The sequence below is a fragment of the Sitodiplosis mosellana genome, unplaced genomic scaffold, assembly GCF_009176505.1.
Source record: "Sitodiplosis mosellana isolate CC-2019 unplaced genomic scaffold, AAFC_SMos_1.0 Smas_scaffold_6226, whole genome shotgun sequence".
Lineage (NCBI taxonomy): Eukaryota > Metazoa > Arthropoda > Insecta > Diptera > Cecidomyiidae > Sitodiplosis > Sitodiplosis mosellana.
This window is the reverse complement of record NW_022601467.1, coordinates 15,650,173-15,672,650: the sequence shown is the minus strand read 5'-3', so window position 1 is coordinate 15,672,650 and position 22,478 is coordinate 15,650,173. Positions and strand designations below refer to the sequence as shown.

General features: G+C 36.7%; 3 protein-coding genes and 1 long non-coding RNA gene across 9 annotated transcripts in view; 2 read left to right on the top strand and 2 right to left on the bottom strand.

The window, feature by feature from the left end:
- LOC129578195 (protein pellino) overlaps window positions 1–14,997 on the bottom strand; it is a 20,981-nt gene extending 5,984 nt beyond the window's left edge. The window contains exons 1-3 of one of the 6 annotated variants that reach the window (XM_055466387.1): window positions 14,600–14,980; window positions 13,639–13,654; window positions 12,828–13,573 (exon numbers count right to left, since the gene is read on the bottom strand). In XM_055466387.1, the coding sequence (XP_055322362.1) occupies window positions 12,828–12,838 (11 nt within the window). In that variant the 5' untranslated portion in view covers window positions 12,839–13,573; window positions 13,639–13,654; window positions 14,600–14,980. Of the gene's footprint in view, window positions 1–12,827 lie in introns of all 6 variants that reach the window. The other 5 variants (XM_055466389.1, XM_055466390.1, XM_055466388.1 and 2 more) reach the window with 5 other exon arrangements.
- LOC129578196 (uncharacterized) lies at window positions 6,078–7,334 on the top strand. The gene is made up of 2 exons (XR_008689079.1): window positions 6,078–6,204; window positions 6,973–7,334. It is a non-coding gene; the product is annotated as an uncharacterized LOC129578196 (long non-coding RNA).
- A 220-nt stretch (window positions 14,998–15,217) lies between the features above and the next one.
- Window positions 15,218–22,478, bottom strand: part of LOC129578192 (transcription factor IIIB 90 kDa subunit) — a 20,037-nt gene continuing 12,776 nt past the window's right edge. The window contains exons 3-5 of the mRNA XM_055466379.1: window positions 15,955–17,053; window positions 15,739–15,860; window positions 15,218–15,560 (exon numbers count right to left, since the gene is read on the bottom strand). Of these exons, the coding sequence (XP_055322354.1) occupies window positions 15,439–15,560; window positions 15,739–15,860; window positions 15,955–17,053 (1,343 nt within the window). The 3' untranslated portion in view covers window positions 15,218–15,438. The remainder of the gene's footprint in view (window positions 15,561–15,738; window positions 15,861–15,954; window positions 17,054–22,478) is intronic.
- Window positions 17,252–22,478, top strand: part of LOC129578191 (BTB/POZ domain-containing protein 6-B) — a 16,828-nt gene continuing 11,601 nt past the window's right edge. Inside the window, exon 1 of the mRNA XM_055466376.1 lies at window positions 17,252–21,932. The gene's annotated coding sequence lies outside the window, so the exon portion shown is untranslated. The remainder of the gene's footprint in view (window positions 21,933–22,478) is intronic.

The following is a 22,478-nucleotide window of genomic DNA, read 5'->3' as shown; positions in this document are numbered from 1 at the left end:
TCTCTCTCTCTCTCTCTCTCTCTCTCTCTCTCTCTCTCTCTCTCTCTGCGTGTGTGTGTGTGTTAGATCTCCCATTTAAATTCTTCCTAGGCTCTAGAAATGTGCCCACAACGTACGAGCAATTTGCCTTCTTTGCATTTTACTTTTCATTTCGACTTCATAGAATGCTTGGAATGTTGGGCGATGTTGCATCGCGCCTTCATTTTTCGAATTGTTGTTGTTCTATCTATTCATATGTTTGTTTGTCTTCGTTTACAACCTGGTCATTCCAGTTCGTTCATCAGTAGAACGCATTTTCTTCAAATAATCGATTGTAACCTGGTGTGAATTCTAGTTCTATACGCATTACGCAGTCGTAAATACATTTGACAGCGGTCGTTATTTATGACGGCACATCGTATACTTCTTCTCTTTGACTGTGTCAACCGATTTGAATTGGACATTCAATGTTCCAACAGCTTTTATCTATCAATATAATTCAGTCTTTACTGGAAAAAAGAAATGCTCGGCGTTTGAGCAATGAAAGACGACGCCGTTTTACAGTCAAAAACCGAAATAAAAATTTAATTTGTATTCCGTTCAAGAAATAAATAAATAGATTTGGCCCGTTTGTCAATCTTTCTCTCTCTCTCTCTATCTCTCTCTATCTTGTTTTTTTTTTCAATTGTCTACATTCTTTCGAAATGACACGAGAAAAAAGCAGAAGAAAACAACAATCGAATGAAATGCGGCCATTACAAACAGTTCACTGTATTGGAAATACGAAAGGCATTAAAATAATTGAAACACTGGCTTTCGTTCATCCAGTTCTCGAGAGCATTTTTTGGCCATTCGTTTCGTTATTGGTTGAGAGCAAAACTTTTTTCATGTGATTTGACCCCAACCAAATCTCATATAATTGAATTTCGAGAGAAAAAAAATCTATAAATTTTTCAGCTTAGCTCAACCACTCAACAATTCAATTGGTTTTTCAAGAACAAATCTTCGATTTCATCCTCAATACATGTTGCCTCTAAATCTGAAAAGAGCATATAATGTTTCTCTCTCTCTCTCGCTCCATCTCGTTAAAATCGAAGCATCTGTTTGAAAAGATCGAAGGTTAATAATAGATTCAATGAAATACCATAGAATTCATCTTCATTTCGATATTTTTAGTTATATAATAATGAATTGATTATAACACTCAAAATATTCGCAATTCAATATTGAAAGCGGGATTTTGAACAAAACGCTCATCGTGTTTGGACAACGATTATTATTTATTTCAATGACGCCAGAGACCGAACCTCTTCCTCATACACATGCACATTACACGATAATTATTTTGGGGCCGGAATGTGAATTGATTATTGAACTGGCACTGTCACATTAATAATCCATTGGCGTAATTGAAACATATTCGATGAGCCACATGCATTAGATTAAATTCATTATTGCTCATCATATCAGTCGATAGAATGTGTGAGTTTGTGTATGTGTTTAGTTTAAATAATGCTGCTTGTTTAGCAATTGTGTTTGGCAAATTTTCGACATTTTCCAAAATCCGATTTGATATTGGTTACAAACACAATTGAACGATTCTCAAAGTCGATAAAATAACTTGATCGATGGTTCAATTGAAATGGAAGCACATCGAAATTTATAATTGAGTCACAATCTCAACATGAGACTCTCCAGAGACACAATTAGTCCATTCGCGTCCAATTCACCGAGAGTGCAATGCGAACGCGAATCGGGAGAAAGAGAGGGAACGAGCGTCATACAAAGAGGAAAAGGAACCAAGCCACGTCCCGTTTTTCACTGTGTACGATTTTCCATTGAAAACCGTTTCCGTTTGAATCAACAATCATTTTAGTTTGTGAATATGTTTTTGGCCGATGTGAGCGGCAACGGCGACGGTGGTGGTGGCGGCAGTTCACGTTGTTAGAAGCATATTTTCTGAGTTAGTGTTGATTTGGTGCTTTTGTTATAGCCGTTGCCTCCATGCGAAACGTTTCGCATTCGTAACGAGTCATATACATAAATGCATTCGTTCCCACAGATCAAGAGAATAAGGAGCAGCATGCAACACACGGGACGTGTTATTAATTCATCGTGTTTACCGTCAAACACGAACCAATCGACAAAACCACCACTGCCTGCCTATATCGTGCCACTTCATTCAATTCTAATCACAGTTTTTGTTTCGTTGCTGTGTTTCCACAGTCTTTTTCGCTTTCTCGCTCGCTTGTTGGCTCTCTTCATTTTCTCCGCTTTTTGTTTTTGCAACGGGTTTAATTTTGTATTTTCCCTTTTTCTTTGACTTATTCACTTGCGAGTGATTTGTTTATTTTCGGTTTGGCTGCACATGTATCGGGCATGCCGAGCGAAAAAAAAGAGAGGAAAATATCCGATGCTAATTGCAATCAAATGGTATTATTATCCGTGGGCAAGTAATTGCTATTTTTGAGCAATCCTTTTTTTTCATTTCAATTTCAGTTCGGCGCTAAGTGAATATGGTTGGTTGGTTGGTTCTTGATTGCATGATACGAAAACTGTTTCGAAACATCCGAACAAAGAATGTGACATCAAAACACCACAGGCACAATGAATATGATTGACGATGGTTATTAGAACTGGTTTTTGGCTGCACCGATTAATTAAATTATGGTTGGAAAACCAATGTTTTCAATGTGATTCGATATACTTGAATACCGTTGTCCTCCTGTAATTATTTAAAGAAATCGATTTTCTATTGCAAAGCGCGCACCTTTTCCAACCGTATATATCCGGTTGCGGCCTTGGGTAACGATGGTTTGATATATTTTTTTCATTTTTCATTTTGTTTGAGTAAGTAGTTGAAGGATACGATGGTGGATTTGGTGTCGGTGTGTATATGACGATGGAATGGCGCGATCTTACCGTGTAAATCCTATGACAACTGCATACACACAGTTGGATATTTGTGTGTGTGTGTGTGTGTGTGTGTGTGTGTGTGTGTGTGGATAGTATCAAGATCAAAGTAGTATGTAAAACGTTATCGATGCAATTAAATCCACGGATAAACGATTAACAAACATTCAAACCTCACACGGTGACAGTGTAAAATGAAGTGTGCGTTTTTTCTCTTATTGCTGCGGTTGCTTCTTTTTCTTCATCGTCTCGTGAGTAGAAGAGAAGCAGACAAAGTGAAAAAGAAATCAATTGACCGAAAATCGCATCGAAGATGTTGCCAGACTGAGGGGATCTGGTGATTTGTTTGATTGTTGATATCTGTGATCAAGTCGATTTCGACATAACTACAATGCCCAACTACCGTAATGGTTTAGCTTGTTGCGTGAACGAAGAAGCAACATGTTTCTGTATTTTCCACTGGCGTTTTTCTATACAATCGCTATTCGAATATTTTGTGTTTTTGTTGTTGCTGTATTCTGTGAAAATTTATTTTTTCTACTTTTTCTTCTCTGTTTTGCTTTTTTTTCGTGCCATTCATTCGAACCATTCATTGTTGTATTAATTTCGAGCGCTTTTTCCTCTTTTATGTAACTTAATAAACTAAAACGTGGCACCATGAATCGACAAGAACTTATGATTCTCATTACAGTAACATGCATTTTATGCGTTTCGCTTTGGCTTTTTTTCGTCTTTCTCTCTCTCTCTCTCTCTCTCTCTCTTTCTCTCTCGTCTCTTCTGTTGTTGTTGTTGGTATTGCTATTGCAGCTGTTTGTACTTTTCTCTGTGTGTATTGCACGATGTTTAGCTCACACTCACGCAGCAGCAGCAGCTGGGTTTTGCTAGTCAAAAAATGTGCACTCTATTCAGATATGTGAATTCCTCATGTCCCAGCTCCACAAAACATAATAGATAAATGAATACAAATGCGACCATTATACGATTTCATCATCAGTTCGTCGCCATTGAACAAGGGGTTTAAATAATAATAATGCTAAAGCATCAGCATCGTGCTGAATGCTAAAGCCGACAGAGAAAGATTCCAAGTTAGTGGTCTACAATTATCCAACTACGATGATTCAAGCACAAAGTGTGCGTTTTTATTCTCTGCCGTTGTTTTTGATATTGCTGCTGCTGTCTTCTCTGTTGTTGTTGGTTCAAATTCAGTTTTACATTTTTTTTCTCTATTCCACATCTCAAGAGCGCGTTCTTGAATCCATTTGTTGTGGATTTCAATTCAGTGCTGCTGCACAGCATTGGATTCAAGTTATTTGCTCTCCGACACACAAATTATAAGAAAAATTGTGGGAGCAATTTTAAAATTGAATTTGCATGAGAAAAACAACATCGATGCTGCAACAGCAACTTTAATACGCAGACACGAGAACTAAAAATACACAAAACGTTCGATTAAAATGTAACTGAAACGCTTTTAGGCAGAATGGCTTTTTTCGATATATGGAAACGGTGTTTGTGTATTTGATTTGGGGAAAAGAATCGGATTGGTGTTTCTTGGTTTCTTTGTTTGTTTGTTCGAATATATTCGTGTGTTATGTATATTTGGCGAGGAGATGTGTGTGCTCTTTGGTTTTGATTGCTTCATTTTGAGATCGTAAATTTGCAATCGTTGCATCAAATGTGGGATCATTTACAATACCGATAAAACAAAATGCTGGCATTGCTGGAAACGACACACGAACGATGTTAATATTCAAAGTGCATGCAATCCAAATCCCCCCAAACTGAATAATTTAAATACGAAAGAATGGATATATGCATATAGTTTTGCTTTCTTTGGCTTTGGACTTCACTTCTTTGTCACTCTTGCTGCCTTTTTCCATGTTTGGTTGGATTTGCTTTTGTTTGAATCGCCTTGATTTGTGTGCGTGTGTGTGTTTTGCTCTCTCGCACATCAACACAAAGTGAGAGAGATCAATCTTATCGCCATTTATTACAAAGTACTTTGATTGTGGTTATTGCTGTGAACAATATACTAGCTGATTCTTTCTCGGCATTGGCAGTACCATGGCATTTGTTAGAATTCTCTTTGTCCCTGGCATGGAGCAAACAGAACAAATGTTTGTGTAAAATGACAGACCGAGAAGGAAAAATAATGACATTTATAATACGAACATCATATACACTTAATGTAGTTCAGTTCGGCTGTTGCTGCGCAGAAGTGTGCGATAAAAAAGAAAAAATCCTATCATTCAAATCGCGTACGTGGAATACCAAAATGAATATGTCATATTTCTTCTTTTTTTTCCAGCACTTGTATGCGGAATATTTATAATTATGAAATGCATTTAAGAAGAAAAAAAACGAGCGGAGAACAACAACAAAAGCAACGTCATCGCAACGACCACAGCAAACATCAAGCGAGAAAACTGGAATCGTTTATTGTATTCTAATTGCTTAAATATATGTATACACTTGATTTGTATGATTCTCTTGATGTGCATGTCGTCGTCGTTGACGCTGCCGCCGCCGCCGCTGTTGTCGTCGGTGCGATATAAAAAGAATTGTTATTTTAATGCGTAATTCACGTTATGTTTATTGTTCTTCATTTTCGTTGTTTTTGTTGTTGTTGTTGCTCTTGCTATATTTCGTGTACATTTCATCGAGTGTTGTGACGTGATTGCAAAGTGCAAGTACATATTGTAATTGTAACGGTCGTAGCCCCAAAACCTTGATAATCATCACCAATCATCACACACAATTCCATGTTTACTTGTACCGAGATAACTTCATACATTTTGTGTGTACGTATGTTGACTGTTGCTGCAGCTGCTTTGTTTTCGTTGCTGTTGTTGTTGTTTGCATTTCTTTTTTTTTATCAACTTAATTTCATGGCGCATAACCATTTAGCTGTCAGCTGAGATTAATTCCATGTATGTATATGTATGACAATCGTCGAAAGAGCATTTGATAACGCGCGAAAAAGGAAAGCAAATCAACCTTTGTTCTAAGAAAAAGCCACTCAATTGATTCCTCAATAGAAAATCGGTTCAGTTTGACACGACGACGGGCAGCACGGATCTTATCTGATCTACTTAGGCAATAATAACGACAAACTGGCAAGTGGCAACGCGCTTTGCACTACAAATTTTCTCTCTCTTTTTTTTATGTGGGCTATAATAGTTTGTCAGTATTTTATCGAAAGCCATAAAATTCAGCTACCAATTGACGTTTTGTTTGATTTCCCATTTCAAATTGAATGCATTTACTTCGATTTTAATACGTACTCACCCATGATCATATGGCATACGTGAAGTGAGTTGTTTTGATAGCTGTTCGCTAGATATACATTCATATGCGTATTTAGTTGCTCAGGTCTTTAAACTAGCCAATGAATAGCAGCAGCCAGAGCAATGAACACTTCAGCCTACGCATTAATTGCGATGAAGCGATTTATTCTTTTGATGTTTGTCGACTGGCTTTGCCACATTATGGGTGTATGTGTGTGTGTGCCGCACAAATAACGCGTCACATTAACATGATCATTTCCGAAAAAAGAAAAAAAATCATTTCATTTATTCGAACAATTCCTTTTGACTAGGGGAATATCACGCTCCTGAATCTTGTGAGATATTTGAGATATTTGAAATAAACATTAGTTGTATGACATATTTTCGATTATTTCAAATAAATAAATCAGATTTTTGTGGATTTTGGAGATATTTGAGATTTTTTGCATTAAATCCGAATAAATACACTTAAATATCTTCATAATCACAGAAATCCACAATACTCCGCCGTATTCACAAATATCCACCATATTTCATACGACAGATTCTTAGAGATAAATTGGATTTTTTTGAAATATTTGAAATAATTTAAGCGTGATATTCCCCTCCTTTTGGTTGTTTGTCATTCGTGAGAAATTCGGAGCAAGTGAGACAGAGTAAGCAAGTGATTGAACGAACGAACAATGAAGCCAAGCAGAGCGTTAAAGCAAAGAGACCAACGTCGAATTGATTTGTCGTCTCTCTTTCAGTTTATAACTCTTTTATTTTTCTTCTGTGTTTTTTTTTCTATTAGCAATAATCGTCGGTTGAAATGGGAATTCGGTGTACCCACACGTGAAGCGCATTCATCATGGATGAAAATCACCGTTTACCAGCAATGAAATCACATACACAAAACCACACTCAACACTTTATAGACATTCCAAAAATGAAAGGATCGCTTTACAACAACGACCGAACCAAAGAAATGAAAACAATTTCACCGTATAGCCAAGAAATAGATGGAAAAAACAAGCGGACACACACAGCGAGCGAGCAAAACTAACAAACAAACCGAGAGATATGCATGAAAAATGCTCGAAATTGGCAGTTATATGTGTATCGAAAACAATGGCAGTTTATTAAATACAATTTTGGTATAAAATGCAAATGATATGTTTTTCGGTTTTTTTTTTTCGTTGAGCGGGAGAGCGTTAACATTTTGGTACTTCTTGAAAAATTGAGTTAAACGATCTTTTCGATGAGGTTTGGGTTTTGTTTTGCTTTGCTTTTTCGGTTTGCTATTTATTCTTTTGTTTCGCGTTGGAACAACGTCGTTTGGCTTTCAACTCTGACATTGGCTTGGTTTGTTTGTTTGTTTGTTTGTAAAATTGAGAGAGTTCATTCATTGCCAATGAAACAAACGTATAATTCGAATAATTAATTTCAGTTTGAATTAATGGCGTGGAAAATGAGACATTGACTCACGTTCAACGTGAACACAATCATTATTTCTGACCATTTTTTTTTGTTTTGGACACGGTTCCATTCGATTTCAACACATACAACACAACGAGAACAAACCATTTGAATATTTGATTCAAATATATAGGAACTCATGAAGAAGTCGAAGTCGTCGCAACATGAGGCGATCCGTGCCAAAGTGAACCCAGCTAACACACAAAAAATATACTAACTGAATTAAACAATAATACAATTATATCCATTCAATTTGTTGTTACATAACTGGTACGATTGGTTTGGTCGTTTTCTTTTAACGCAAAACAATCACTCTCCGACAGGCAAGCAAGCAAGCACACACACACACACACTTCTCCTATTACTTGCGGATAGAAGTTGCATAGCCAGCACGATTATTCAACAAAGTTGGTTAAAATATGATTAGAGCGTAATATTTGTGTGATTGTATGTGCGTTTTCTTCTTCTTCTTCTCTTCATAATCACACATTGGCCCAATTGATGGCAGTCCAATTGAATCGGTCTAATTGTAGATTAAAAGTGTTATTGCGTGCACACAGCAACGATACATTCGTCGAAACAATCAATGGCCATAAATATTTATTTGGATATATTTATTAGTACTTGGTTGTTCCTCATTCGAAAGCGATACATAATTTTGTTCATTGGTTCAGTTGTTCGTTATTTGCGTTCGTCTTAATAAAACCGAGAAAGAAATAATATCAAATAAAAAAGAAGCCAATGGCATTCGGCCGCATTCTATTGCCGTGTAGATTTGAAATGTCGAAAGCGGTTTGCTTGATATGTCAAAGGTGTAGTTGGTTAAGAGGAGTCAAAGCAACAATAACATAAAATAAAAACAACAAGAAATGATTTATAGATTTGAAAGAAGGAAGAAGACGGGAGAGGTAGAAAGAGAGAGAGAGAGAGACGAAAAGAAAAAAAAATGATCCAAGCGCTCATAATTTAAAATGTCAGAAGATTTGATGATTCATTCCGTACGTCATTGCTCTTTTAATACAGTTTTTCGTTCACGCCTCGATATTTCCCGCTGCGTATTTTATATTGTACTTTGTATGCATCCGCGTACGGTATGACTGATGAAGATATTGTTCGAAGTTGATTTTCGGGCAAATTTCAAACACACACACACACACACCGTGCGCGATGGGTTTCTTTCTATTTGGTTTTTCTTTGTTCATTTGAAAGTGTACTTAGTATATATGCATTCGAATTGATGTACTCGGGTGTCACAAGCGCGTTCGTTCGCTTACGAGTGATTGGTAAAAGCTAGCGAGCGAGCGGGCGCGCGCGCCTTACTTTCCTTCAAATGTGACAATATTTAACCCAAACAAATGGAACACAAGTACAAGCATTATTCGCTGTTATGAAATGTCGTAACACTCCATTTTTCCGTATGTTATATTATTGCTACAGATAGACGATAGAAGAAGAAAAAGTAAAAAAAAACACAAACAAACCATTACGAAATTGTCTAATGGCTAGAGCCCGTAAGGTTTCTACGTTGATATATAGCCGAAAGTTAAATAGCATTTTAATGCGACACACAAAATATTGTGAGTGCACAAAGACACTAACACACACACACACACACAACGAAGCACTCGATGGAGCGAGTGAGAGACATTTGGTTTGCCAAATTGGAGAAAACTATGACCAAGCATGAAATCGCTTGATTTTATTGGAAAGAATTTTTTTTTCGTCTGTTTTCCTTGAGCATGCGACGTCAATAAATAAGTGACAAAAAGCAAGAGAAAGAGTAAGAAGAAGAAGCACGAAATAAAAAAAAACGCGCGATTATAGTGGTGCAGCATGGTGAAGAGTTCACGAATGGAGAAGAAGGAGGTAAATAATACCGATTTTCGTCATTTTTCAGCGAATTGTTTTCGCTGCGTCGAATTCTTTGACCTAAAAAAGCCGTTTTTAGTGTTCTCATTTTCAATTTTCAAAAGAGAGAAATGTATGGGTATAAATCCATGAAATATTTTCACTTTTTTCCCTTGCTTCATCTTCACTCTCGCCGAGTTGTCGTTGTCGTCGTCCAGCTCTCTTGTCTATAAATAGTAGATTTTATAGATGTGATTAACAAAACGGCGAGAGTTTTAATAAGATATATGCATGGATATCTGCAGAGAAGTTAGTCAATAACAGTCGAATGGATGGTGTTCCATAAATAATTTAATGGATTTATGAAAATGTTTTGAGATTTAAACGAAAGAAGTTATAGACTAACCAATCGAAATGGCATGGACCGGCACTGATTAATGCTGAATGTGAAGCATATTAAAGCAAATTAAGAGAATGCTCTCGCTGTGTGTGTGTGTGTTCGTGTCGCAACCTCACAAAGCATTTGCACAAATGCGTTATGCGGTGAATGTAAAACAATGTACAGTTTTGATGGCATAAATGTTGCACTCTAGGCGAAGGCGTACAGACCCAATGAATGAACCAAAAATAAAATATTGAAACTCCATTATGGGCAAAAACATACAAAGATGTTGTGTATGTGTCGTCGGTCGTCGTCGTCTCTCGCACTCTGACTGACACAGTTTCAAATCTGAGTGATGTGAGAGATTCGGTTTTTGTCGCAATAGAAATGTCTCATTTTTGTAAAATGATCCATCGAGAGAGAGAGAGTCAGAGAGAGAAAGAGAGAGAGAGAGAGAGAGAGAGAGAGAGAGCAAGCTGAGAAATGTAGCAGGCACTCGTTTTCTCTCCGTGTGTTTTATTCTTTCTTCCTCTTCGCTCATTTGTTCAGTTTTTCGCTTTCGGTTGAGAAATATTATGATACGTATGATGCATCGAGATGATGCGTGATTTCACTGAGCAAATATTTGCGTTTTTCGGGCGATAGCGATGGCGACACAAGAAACGATGCCAACTTTTACATTTGATTCTATTTTTTTTCCCTGGCAAATGGTGCCACATTCAAATGATCAATGGCTAAATCAAAAGTCGATTCATAACACAAACTGCACGCACACCACAAATTATGCATGGGGATATAACACGTACGGATTTCAATTCAAACTTCACTTCCCGAGTCATGAATGGCAGCATATGAAATGAAATCACACAGCACAGACTCACAGACACACATATATACCCAAGAAGTTTTTTTTTCAGCTAACATTGATACATCTGTTGTGAAATATGCGAACGAACGAACGAATGAACGAGCATTCTGTGTCTCAAACATGTGAACTGATTTTAAAGATGGGATGTATGCATAAGATTTGTGATGTCATGTTGCATTTTTCGCGGGCTCTTCATTCAGGGCTGATCATTGAGATTTGTGTGTGGATAAGTTTAGTTATTGGTGTTTTTTTCCTTTTTTTCATTGGATGCCCACATCATTAGAGTATTTGCTTGAGCACAAATCGAACGGATTAAAAAAATATGATGGTAATGGCAACAGCAATGGATCATAAGCATCGATCTACTTGTGTGTAAGTTGGTGTAACTTGTACGCACTGATTAATTCTGATCGAAATTATCTGCATTGCACGGTATACATTGATTTATATGTCGAAATGGATTCATGCACGAGCTCATGCATGTCAAATCGTCGCGGTGACAACAACAATGCAGCAGCAGCTTCATTACAAAAATGGAATGAATGCAAATGCAAGCATTCAAATGGACATTTCAGAAAAGCAAGCAAGCGAACGAAACAGAAAATACTCACACACTCTCTGTATACAGTACAAAACAAATATTTCAATAGTGACAACATCGTGTGAACATCGCATTATAATGTCTCGAAATCGCGATACTTGTCAAACAAGCTTGTGCTTGCACATACAGATAGATCAGGTCAGAGATTCGATAAAGAAAGCATCATATTTCTGTCGACATCGAAGCCGAATCGAATTGCTGTTGTCGTCGCTGGTTGCTTGCTACTGCTGCCGTTGTTGTTGTTGTTGTTTGTTATTACATTGAATAGTATGTAACATTCAGAGAGAAAAAAAAATCGCCGCGAGAAAGGCGAAAACAATCAAAATTTAATCCCAATAAATGGGTTGCCAATTAAAGGCTGCTTAATTCAAGGTACGCATTCCAGATAGATGCCGAAAAATGTATGCTTGTTATTCTTTTTTCATTTGTTCTTTCTGTATCTGTCTCTATCTCAATCTCTTTTAATTGATTCGGCGAATGTCGACCACGAGCAAATTTATTCGAAATCACGGGCGAATGGGATTGAGCACGGCGTAACATGAATATATACGACGATATGGACGCTGTCCGACCATATGAACAGTGTTTACATACTCTCGCGCGTATAGCGAGCCCAAAGCTCGGCTTGATGAAAGGTGCTTAACCTTTATTTGTTCATTCTCTTCCTGTCCTCTCTCTCTCTCCCTCTCTCTCTCCCTCTCTCTCTCTCTCTCTCTCTCTCTCTCTCTATGTCGCCTGAGTTTATGAACGGTCGGAATTGAAACAATAAAAACTGAAACAACAAAGAATTTGGTAAGAGGTATTTATTTCTCAGCTCAACTCCAAGCATTCAACGAAGAATGAAAAAACTTAAAAACCACAAATACGACAAACGCCATCCGAAACAAACCGACAGACAGAAAAAACCAAAATAGGTAAATTATATTGTGGCCGCTTGACCCAGCATCGAAAAATCATTTGATTCTTTCGTGCTGTGTTGTACACCGGAGTAATCTGTGTGTATGTGTTGCTGATTTGTACATGCTTCGTTTTTGTTTCGTCATTGGAATTTCGGTGTGTGAGATATGAAGCGGCGGCGGGTCTTGTATTTTTCGACGGGGAATGTTTAATCAAATCGAGGTGGATGTCGTTAGTCATTCATTCATTTTATTTTGGTGTTTCAGCTATCGATTGGATTTCAAGCCCTGTATGTATACATGCCATGCAAACGCATATATATGCCTGGTGGTTCTTTGTTTATTGTTGTTATTATTATTTTTTCTTCTTTTCCTTCTTCTTCTCTTTTCTCTTCTGTATGTATTGACGCTGTACAGTGTACATCCGAAGCAAAATGTTATGCTGACAGGGGCACAAATACAGGCACGTCGATCATTTTGATATAGCGCAAAAGAGAAGAACATCAACAATGTTCAATGGACGAAAATGCATGTTCACCGACTGGTGTAGGCACAGAATTTTATTCTTAATTTTTGTATCCATTCAATTTCTTACCCTTTCACCATATTGTTGATGTGTGCCGTTGTTGATTGTTGTATGGGATCCAATGCGCACTGCACTTGAAATTCGGAACTTCTTGTCAGTTGGCTTGTTGCACTCACTGGGAGCGTATTCTGTATGTATATGCACTTGTTGGTGGTTCTTCTGCTGCTGCTGTTGCTGTTGAATGCTCTTTTTGTTGCTTATGTTGTTTTCAAGACGATGAACAATTTTTTTTTCGGTAATGATACGTAACAACAGATATAAATCGTGTATCGAGAAAACGGCACAGGAACACAAGAGTAAATAAAAAAATAAAATAAAAAACGAAACACTAAGACACACACGCGAATTGAGACTCTTGTCTTCTTTGACTTCTCCTTGTTATAATACTTTTCTTATTATTATTTTTTCTGCTTCTTTGTAACAAATCGAGGAACACTGTGGTTACGTACTTTTTTCTTTCTTTCTTTCCTTATTCACGTTACGTTAATTGATATTTGTTACTCTCTTTCACTCTTTGTAAGAAACAACAACAACGAAAAAAAATGGCACTGAATTTGCGAATACACAAAAACGTTTGCTTACATAGTTCTCGGTCACTAGACACTCACGCGCGTTCACTTTGTTTCATCATCACTTGTGAAATATTTCATTTGAATCATACGAAAAAACCATTGTAATTTAGTTAATACAAATTCTTAGCTTCTAAGCTCTCTAAGCTGCCGTTGCTGCTACTGCTGCTGCTACTGCTACTGCTGCTGTTTAAAAAAAACAATGCGTTTTTTTCTCTGGATTTTCAATGATTTTTTCTTTGTATTATTACCAGCATAATTTGCGTGCTGCTCGATAGACAGAAAAAAAAATGTTTATAGAATGAAATCGAATCAAAACTCTTTTATTATTGTTAATTTTTTTCTGCTCTCTAGCTAATAGACCTCTTTAGAAATCTTCTCAAGGTTCAACGCTGGAATTGTGTGCTGTTTTGTTCTTTATACCAAATGTACCGCATGCACTTGTGCTTCTGTTTCATATTTTCTTGGTCTTATGTCATACGAGAAAAAAAAACACAACCGAATTCTCTTTCTTGGACACAAACACCGCACAGAAAATAGTCACAGAGTTTTCGACCTCGGTACGCAATGTGCAATGCAGCATTTGATTGTCTCTCTCTCTATCGTGTTTACACAATATTTCTTTCGAATGACCAGTTTACACAATCCACGATGATTATGAATTTTATTTTGTGTTTCAATTGTCGATGTTTTTATTTCACCTTCTAAAGTTTTGCTTCTTATGTGTGCGTTTTTTTTTTTGCTTTGCGAACTAGAATCGTTGCGTTGAAGTACATCAATCGAAATCGAAATTGAATAGTTTCATACACGCGAACAGAGAAGAAGAAGAAAAAAAAACCCCATCAACGCGTCACTATCAAATTTCTCTCTCTTTATCTCTGTGTGTCGCTTGTATGTTGTGAAAAATGTGTATTTGTTGGTAAAAAAAAAATTGTGTTGGTTCTCTTTTATCTCTCACAAATGAATTTATGACATCTTTTTTAGCCAGTTTGAACTTGAGTATCGGTTCGATGATTTACTACAGGAAATCTTGACTCACAAAAACATTTCGCTTTTAGTTTTATTTGCTATTCTCTCTTTGTGGCGATTTGTGGCCAAATGATAGTCCGCTCACATCGACAAATCTAATTTCGTCACATACACACTAAACTCATACACGGAAATAAGCTCACTATTTTGGTTGCACTAATATATTTTTTTTTCTTTGCTCACCACATATCCTGTTTATTTTATTCATGCACTTTGGTTTTGTTTGGATTTTTTTCTCTTTAATTCACTCCGTATTTTTCCTTTCGTTTTGGCGTGATGATGTTCATCGAGAGAAAATGAAGAGACAAAAAATGAAAAAAAAATAAATATGGTTTCGTTTTCGCTAAGATGTGTGTTGCCTCCACGAATTGGATTGCGTTTCTCGCTCTGTCGCTCAGCACTGCCTCTATATGTGTGTTTACACTCGCATTAGATTCTTGAAAATGTTGTTTTCATTGTTTGTGCTCTCCAACACAAGAGGAAGAAAATCAACTCAACGCGACGCATTTTTTTTTCGATATAAAAAGCACCGAGAGAGCACCGAACATACTTGTCTGAAGTTGGCTCCCGCGCACTGCTTTGGATAATTGAAACCGATTGAAAAATGAGAGTGAGAGGCGCTGTCACGAAACATGATACTATATTCATTGGGCCGACACAACCAACTTCATGCCACTCTGTCATTAGCATCGAAATCATTGAATCATTCGTAACATACTTCAGACCAATGGCAAACGCATGAATTCAAACCATTTTCTCCTAGATTTTCGTTGATGCGATTTTTTTTTTAAAAGAAAAACCTTTTTTTTCAATGTTAATTTTAAATTTTATTAACCGAATTCAGTTGATAACACTTCAATTCAACAAAAGTTTCTTATTAACAGGAAAATTTATATATGCTTACTCTATATGTATAATAAATGTTATATACGTAAAATGTGTGGCTTATCTTCAGTATAAGTTACAATTTTGTTTACGTTTAAAATTTTAATATCGATTGAGGAAAAAAATAGATCAAGTGATTAGTAGGCATCGTCATAGCCATAGTAATCATCGCCGGCATTAAGCATGGATGCCAGTGAAATGGGTTCTGCTTCTGCCTCTGCATCTGGACCAACATCTTCTTCGATATCGTCCTCATCAGCTAAATTAAAAAGAGAAAATATATACAATTGATGTTGATATTCGATTCAGTTCAATAAGTTTTAATCATTGGCAATTAGTTGATGTATTCTAACAGAATAAAGAACTCCAGATTGAAAGATGATATTTTTTTTTTCAAATACATAAAACAAAATTGGCAATGCGACCAACACACGTACCATTTTCATCTTCACTCATCTCTAGTTTTTTCACTGGTGTTTTTGGCTCCTCGATTGGTAAACCGGCTGGTTTTAATTTTGAATGTTTGCTGAGTAGTGGCTCATGCTTCTTTCTGGGTTGTCTGCAGATAGTGAAAGGAACAAAAAAATGCATAGAATAAAAATGTTTGTAGAAATAAAAAAAATGAATGAATAAATCTGTATAAAAATACTGACTTGAAAGTGCTTGGATACGAGCTGCTGGTGGATGGTGTGTTGAGACTCTCAATCTTCGGTTCCATTGTACTACCTGATTCGGTCTCTGTTATTGTCGATGGTGGTGCGGTCAGTGTTTTTAGAATCTCATAATTAATTTTGGTGGAAATTTTCTTTTCCTGTAGCATTTTCTCGATTGCTTCGCTGGCAGTGTTTGAGGGTCCAATATTTTTCTTTCGACTGACTCGTCGTTTTTTCTTCTCCGGTTTGCCTTCTTCCTTCTCTTTCGCCAGACGCTCTTCTTTCGCTTTTGCCTCCCTGAGATAGTCTGCATTCAATTTATTCCACATTTCATCCTTGTACTTTGATTCATCCTCAGTCATTATATAACCGTCAATTTCTTCATCATCCAAACCATCGATATCCAGTTCACCGGTGTCCGTTTGATTGATTTGTTCATTTTCGGCGTCATTCTTTTTGTAATCGACAACGGGTGCACACATCGCAGCAATATCCGGTGCAATACCTCGATTATAACGTTTGTTCTCCGCACTTGGATTATCAACATTATCTTCCAAGCATTCGTTTATCACATCTAAAGTTGAGTTTCGTATGAATTTATCGGTTTCCTCACTTTCCGACAAATCGGACCTTCGTTTTCGTGACCCACGCCTCAGCTCTTGATCCAAATAGTTGTCAATTTCGCGCTGTAGATCGGTGAATTCGGCTTCGTGTTCGGGTAGCTTTTGTAATCGTTCTTTGTCTCGTTTACGTGCCGCTTTAAATGCTGGTGGATCTTGTTCGGCTTCCAAATCGACGGCCATGAATTCATCAAGTGTCAACATACTACTTGGTGTGTCACCAAATTCGATCAGTCGCTTACGAAGCGTTGATTCGTGAATTTTTACAATTCGCACGATATCCATCGGAGTGCGGTTGTAATCATGCATACGGGCTGCTATCAACAGAGCCGCTCCACACAATCCAGATGGTCGTCGGCCCGAATGTATTGAATCTTTCATCATGCGTTGCACCAAACGCTGGGCCGTCATTGAGACTTCATGTGTTTTCTCACCAAACTCCAACTTCGTAGCGAATCGCATAATGTACAAACAGGGATCTGAAAATGGGAAAGATGAAAATGAAAAAGAAAAAAAAAACGATGTAATTAGTCGTCAATAATTCATTATTAGCATATTAGTCTAACTAGCAGTCAATTTATTCTGATCGAACAACACATGCATATAATTAGCATTTGTCAACAGTTTAACGCGCACCAACCATGTATAATATTCTCTGTCGCACGAAGTGCATTTTGTTCCTCATTGTTTTTCTTTTCGGAGCAATTGTTCACTGTGATTGGTTATTTATTCTCCATTTTTTTTTCTTCTCTTACACAGTGAGTAAAATACACGATTCTAATTATATGCTAATTTAATTCCGAAACGGTGGAGAACATGTGCGCGGGCGCTCGCGCGCACTTTCGGCATGCAAGTGACAAATACAATTGGATACACATAAATTAACCATTTACCGGAAGCATTCACAAGTTGCGCGTATTTTAGTTTTAAAGTTTTAACCTTACGACTTTTTTTTAAGTGATACTTGTAAACGGACAAGCATGAGATAGACTCATAAAAAATGTGTCAACGCGGTGATATCAACGCTGTGGCATGTCAATCGACCCTTCAAATTATTATTTCAACACAGTGAACTAATAATATTAGCAGAGTTTGTTATTTACTTTCAATTGAACAATAAACACACAAGGTGAAGCGGTACATCAACGGTACACAGTTAACGAACGGTAGCAATTGGCAAGAGAACGAATAAAAAGCCATAATGCGTAAATGTTAGAGAGGCTTGGCGGTTGTGATTGTGGGACAAGTTGATGGTCAAAATTTGACAGGCTCTCAAGTTTGAAGAACAAAAAAAACTCTTCAACACACTCGTAATTGATAACAAGTCTTGAATGATGAAAAAAATTAGTTGAACCATCAACATATGTATACCCAAGAGAGAAAAAAACGCTCCAAACATTTTATATACTAATAAGATCATCAAAATGTTCATGAAATGAATAATTGAATGGAATCATGTGTCTTGAGATGCTTAAATAGCAGTGACGATCAATTGAAATCAAAAATAAATAAACACACCTCTCACCGAATTCACACATTCGGCGGTTACGAGCGCAACATTGGGATTAAGTGTACGGATTTCCTTTTCTATTCGATTACAAACCGATTAAAAATCAATTTTTGCCCCGACTTTGTCATTGTGTGCGGTGAACGCGTCAATTGATTGTGTGCGATCGTGCGTTGAGCAGCATGCAGGTAAAAGTGTGCTCACTGATTGTATTATAAAACACATGGTCACATTTGTCACGGGTTTTTCTCTCCTTCATCTCTATCCACACTGAATATTCCCTATGCATAATTCGATCCGTTAGTCGTTTTGGTGTTATTGTTGTTGTTGTTTTTTTTTAGTCTTTGCTGTTGTCCTAACGAGGCGTTGTGTTTGCTATCACACAAATTATGAATCATTAGGTAGCATTTCATTGGAATATCCTTCAATCATGAATTGAAACATGTTTAGGAAGTAGAAAAAACAATACGCCGCCTTGTTTTACTGTCGTCGAACTTTTAAATGTATTCCAACAATTTGATTGTATGATCAGCGATTTTGATCTCTGATTGAAAATTGTTGTTTACTCTTTTGATCTGCTTCGTTGTTGCTTTTTTGTGCCTGTCAACTCAATGTGCCTGTTTTTTGTTTGTTGTTGCTTCAAATTGTTTGAAAAAAGAAGAGTGTGTTCGGCTTGCATTTTTGACCATACGCCACGATATGTCATCTATCTTGGTCGCAGTGTGTACGGCAAAAGACAATAAGAATCAGAAGGAAAAAAAATCAAGTTTTATTTGAATTTTAAAATGGCCATACCAAGATATCAGTAATTCAAAGCGCGCGATTTCAATCCAACAAAGCCGTATGACTTAGAGTTCAAGGTTGTGTGTGCTGAGACACGCTTGCGACCATACGTTACGGCTAATACTTATATATACGTATATATATATGTGTGTGTATAGACGAGTTTTGACTATTAAAAAACTAGTTGCCGAACCTAAAGTCAAATGTTTCTATTTCTTGTTGCACTGCACACCAAATTCCGGTATGATGCAATGACAACGATAGAGAGAAATGCACTTGAGATGTTGAACAAAATGACTTTTCTCTATATCGAATCAATGTTGGAGTGAAATTCCAACAGAACTTAAGTGATCTTTGAGATTTTTTCTCTTCTATTTAATGTGTAATACTTGATCCGTTAGATGATTACAAAATCGAAGAGATAAAACAGTAGTTTTTCTTCAACTTTCATCACTTCTTCTCAAGTTGCTCGCGTTTTCTCACACGTGTTACTAGAGTCAAGAATTTAGTCGCAGCACTCATCGAAGGTTATTCACACAAATGATTCAGATTTCGGAAACATTGAATTCCGTTCAAAATATTCAAATAATACGCATTATGTCATTTATGTGAATGAGTTATTCACACTAAGACACACAGTTGCCTGCTTAGCTGCTTGGAAACGGTGATAATAAAAATCAACCAATTCAAATGTATAGCGATTGGTGCAAGAAAGATTCTTCGCAACATGTGATTGATAAATAATACATTTTCGAGCCAATCTGTGGCATTCGGCAACAGCACGCATTGAAGCCGAATAAAATCGAAGAATGGTTAGAAGCGCTTTAAACCTTTATATTTCATTCGATTTCGTACGATTTGAATAAATTATGATCTTGGTGGTGGTGAGGAGAATTTAATCCGTTATAAAATGATTCCATTGAGTAGCGTAAAAATGGTTAAGGAGGATGATGCATTTCCTTTTATGATCAGTGATCACATTAACCCTATTACCAAACACACATCGATCGTCATACATTTGAACGTTGCTTCATTTGCATATTTGAGTGAATCATATGGCACATCTCAAATATTGAGAGTAAATGTAAAAATGACAGTATCGATTTGTTTACATTTTTACGTGATTCCTTCATTACACATCACATTTGAATTAAATCATCTCATTTTATGATATTTGCATTGACATGTTAATCACCTTCACTGAACTATTTAGCGCACACTTGCTCCGTACACACCCTTTGTATACTTTACAATATTGTCCAGCCGACCATTTTTAGGTAAATCAAAATAGACTGAATGTCATTCATACGTTCATTTTTTTTCGATTCTATTTCTGTTTCGAGCACATGATGTTTTGTTGTCACTCGTAAAAATCATATGCGATCATTCAAATTCAACAACAATAAACAACAGACGAGCTAAAAAATAAAAGAGAAGCCGTCACAAACTCAGACCCAGTAGTCAGAATGATTGAAATGGCAACAATGATAACCAAAAGTGCATTTATCATCGATTTTAATTTTGGCATTTTAGCTACAATGCTGCATTGCCACGAGCTCGTAATAGTAGATTTTATAAAACAATTTGATAAGACAGAACGATAATCAGCATCACGTTTAACAATGATAAATATTCTATAATGGCCATATACACATTACACACACCCCATTGAGCCGCCTGGTGTCCATTGACAATACACACATTTGCATTGTGTGGTTGTAAAATTGTGTATGAGCAAAAACAAAACAGAGAAGAAGACAAAAAAAAACCGCTGTTTGAACACACAAGCACTTGGGTTTTTCGACATCTTAAAACAAACGACGTGAAACACTCAAGATAATGCCGCCAAAACTTTTTCATTAATTCATTTCTCGTCTGACCTACGCGACGAATACACACATCGAACGTGATTTTTGCTACGCACACACCTCGGCTTCTACGTATTCTTTTTTCTCTTTCTCTCTTTCTTCATAATTTGATTTCATTTGTGTTCATACCTGCATCGCGTACGGCTCGCACAATTGCTTGCACATCGATCGATACGTACGGAACAGTTTGTTGCGAGAAATACACCGAAAAAATGTAAGAAAAAAAAATCGAGAGAAGGAAGGAAAGATATAAAGCACAACAAAAAATATATCAACAAAACTGTCTCCGGTTTAAACATACAGCATACCACAAACTGGAAGCGCACCTATTTGGTCATTTGTTCACATGTGTTTATCGAATTCGGCTGTACAACGTGATCGAATCGACGATATCGTCTCTCACACAACCTCTTGTGATTGCGACCGCCGATGATCATTCATCAAAAGCGCTCCATCTAATCCACAGTCATTCGATCATCCATCAAGGTACGCGTAATCGACGTTACGTTTTGCTCTTTTTTTAATCATTCAAAAATACCGCAGAAAAAAAAAATTGTGTTCTCAGTTTTGATTTTGTGCATTTAGTTTTTCGTGTGAAAAATAGTCGATCAATAAAAGTTTGACCGAAGTTGAATTGTTTTTCGTTCTAAATGTCAAGTGCAAAATTATGATCAGTCTGTTGGTTGAAAAAAATCTCTCTGTGGTCATGAGTGCACATAAATATCAGAGGGCATACATACAACTGAGGTACAAGGATTTTATTTAAATGTTTTCCTTTTGAGGCACAACCACACACACAACAACCAACGAGGGAAAATACAAAGCAGATACGACCGATCATTAAGCAGATAGGTTGTGTGCGGTACGCATAAGTGAAAAATAACGGACTGAGATAATTGAAGACGAATAATAAACGATAAAAGCTTGAGTGCAATTTTATTGCAAAGAATTATTTTTATCAGGAAGTGTATCGAATGCGATTCGTACAAATAAAAGAATTAAAAAAAAAAATGGACTACTCGGTTTGCGTGCTTCATGAAATTTTCGTAACAATAAAAATTGTCTGTGGCTCTATGTATGATGCTATGAACCAAAAGTGAACCACAAACAACAATCAACAAAATCGAAGAGAAACAAACACACACCATATTTTTCGGTTTCAGATGGTACAGCTGTGAGCATAACCCCTACACAAAAAATGTAAATATCTAAATTCTATTTCATCCAAAATTAGAAACAAGTTGTAAATCAGATATGAAACGAGTGTGTGCGTGTGTGTGTGTCAGTTGATTCTGCACGACGATTGCAAGTGATGATTCTTACCTTGAACAACGCTTTTGGAAATAATTCCATTGAAAGCGAATCGAGCGCCTGTCTGTTGACGCCGATTTCGGAATTTCAACACGGAAATTGCTAACCACCTATCGTTTATGTCACACATACATACTCATCGCATGAGATTTTTTTTTCATGCAAAAGCAAATTTAAACAGTGACGAAAAATAAACTGATTTGAAATATTTGAACGAATCATTGTCCAACAAAGCAAACACCGAAAATGCATATTGACAATAATTTGAATTTTTTTTTCGATGATAGTTTGTAAATGTAATTAGTAGTAATGGGACACGTGTGAAGAAAAGAAACCGAAAAACAGCACACACACACACACACACACACACACACACACACAGAGAGAGAGAGAGAGAGAGAGAGAGAGAGAGAGAGAGAGAGAGAGAGAGAGAGA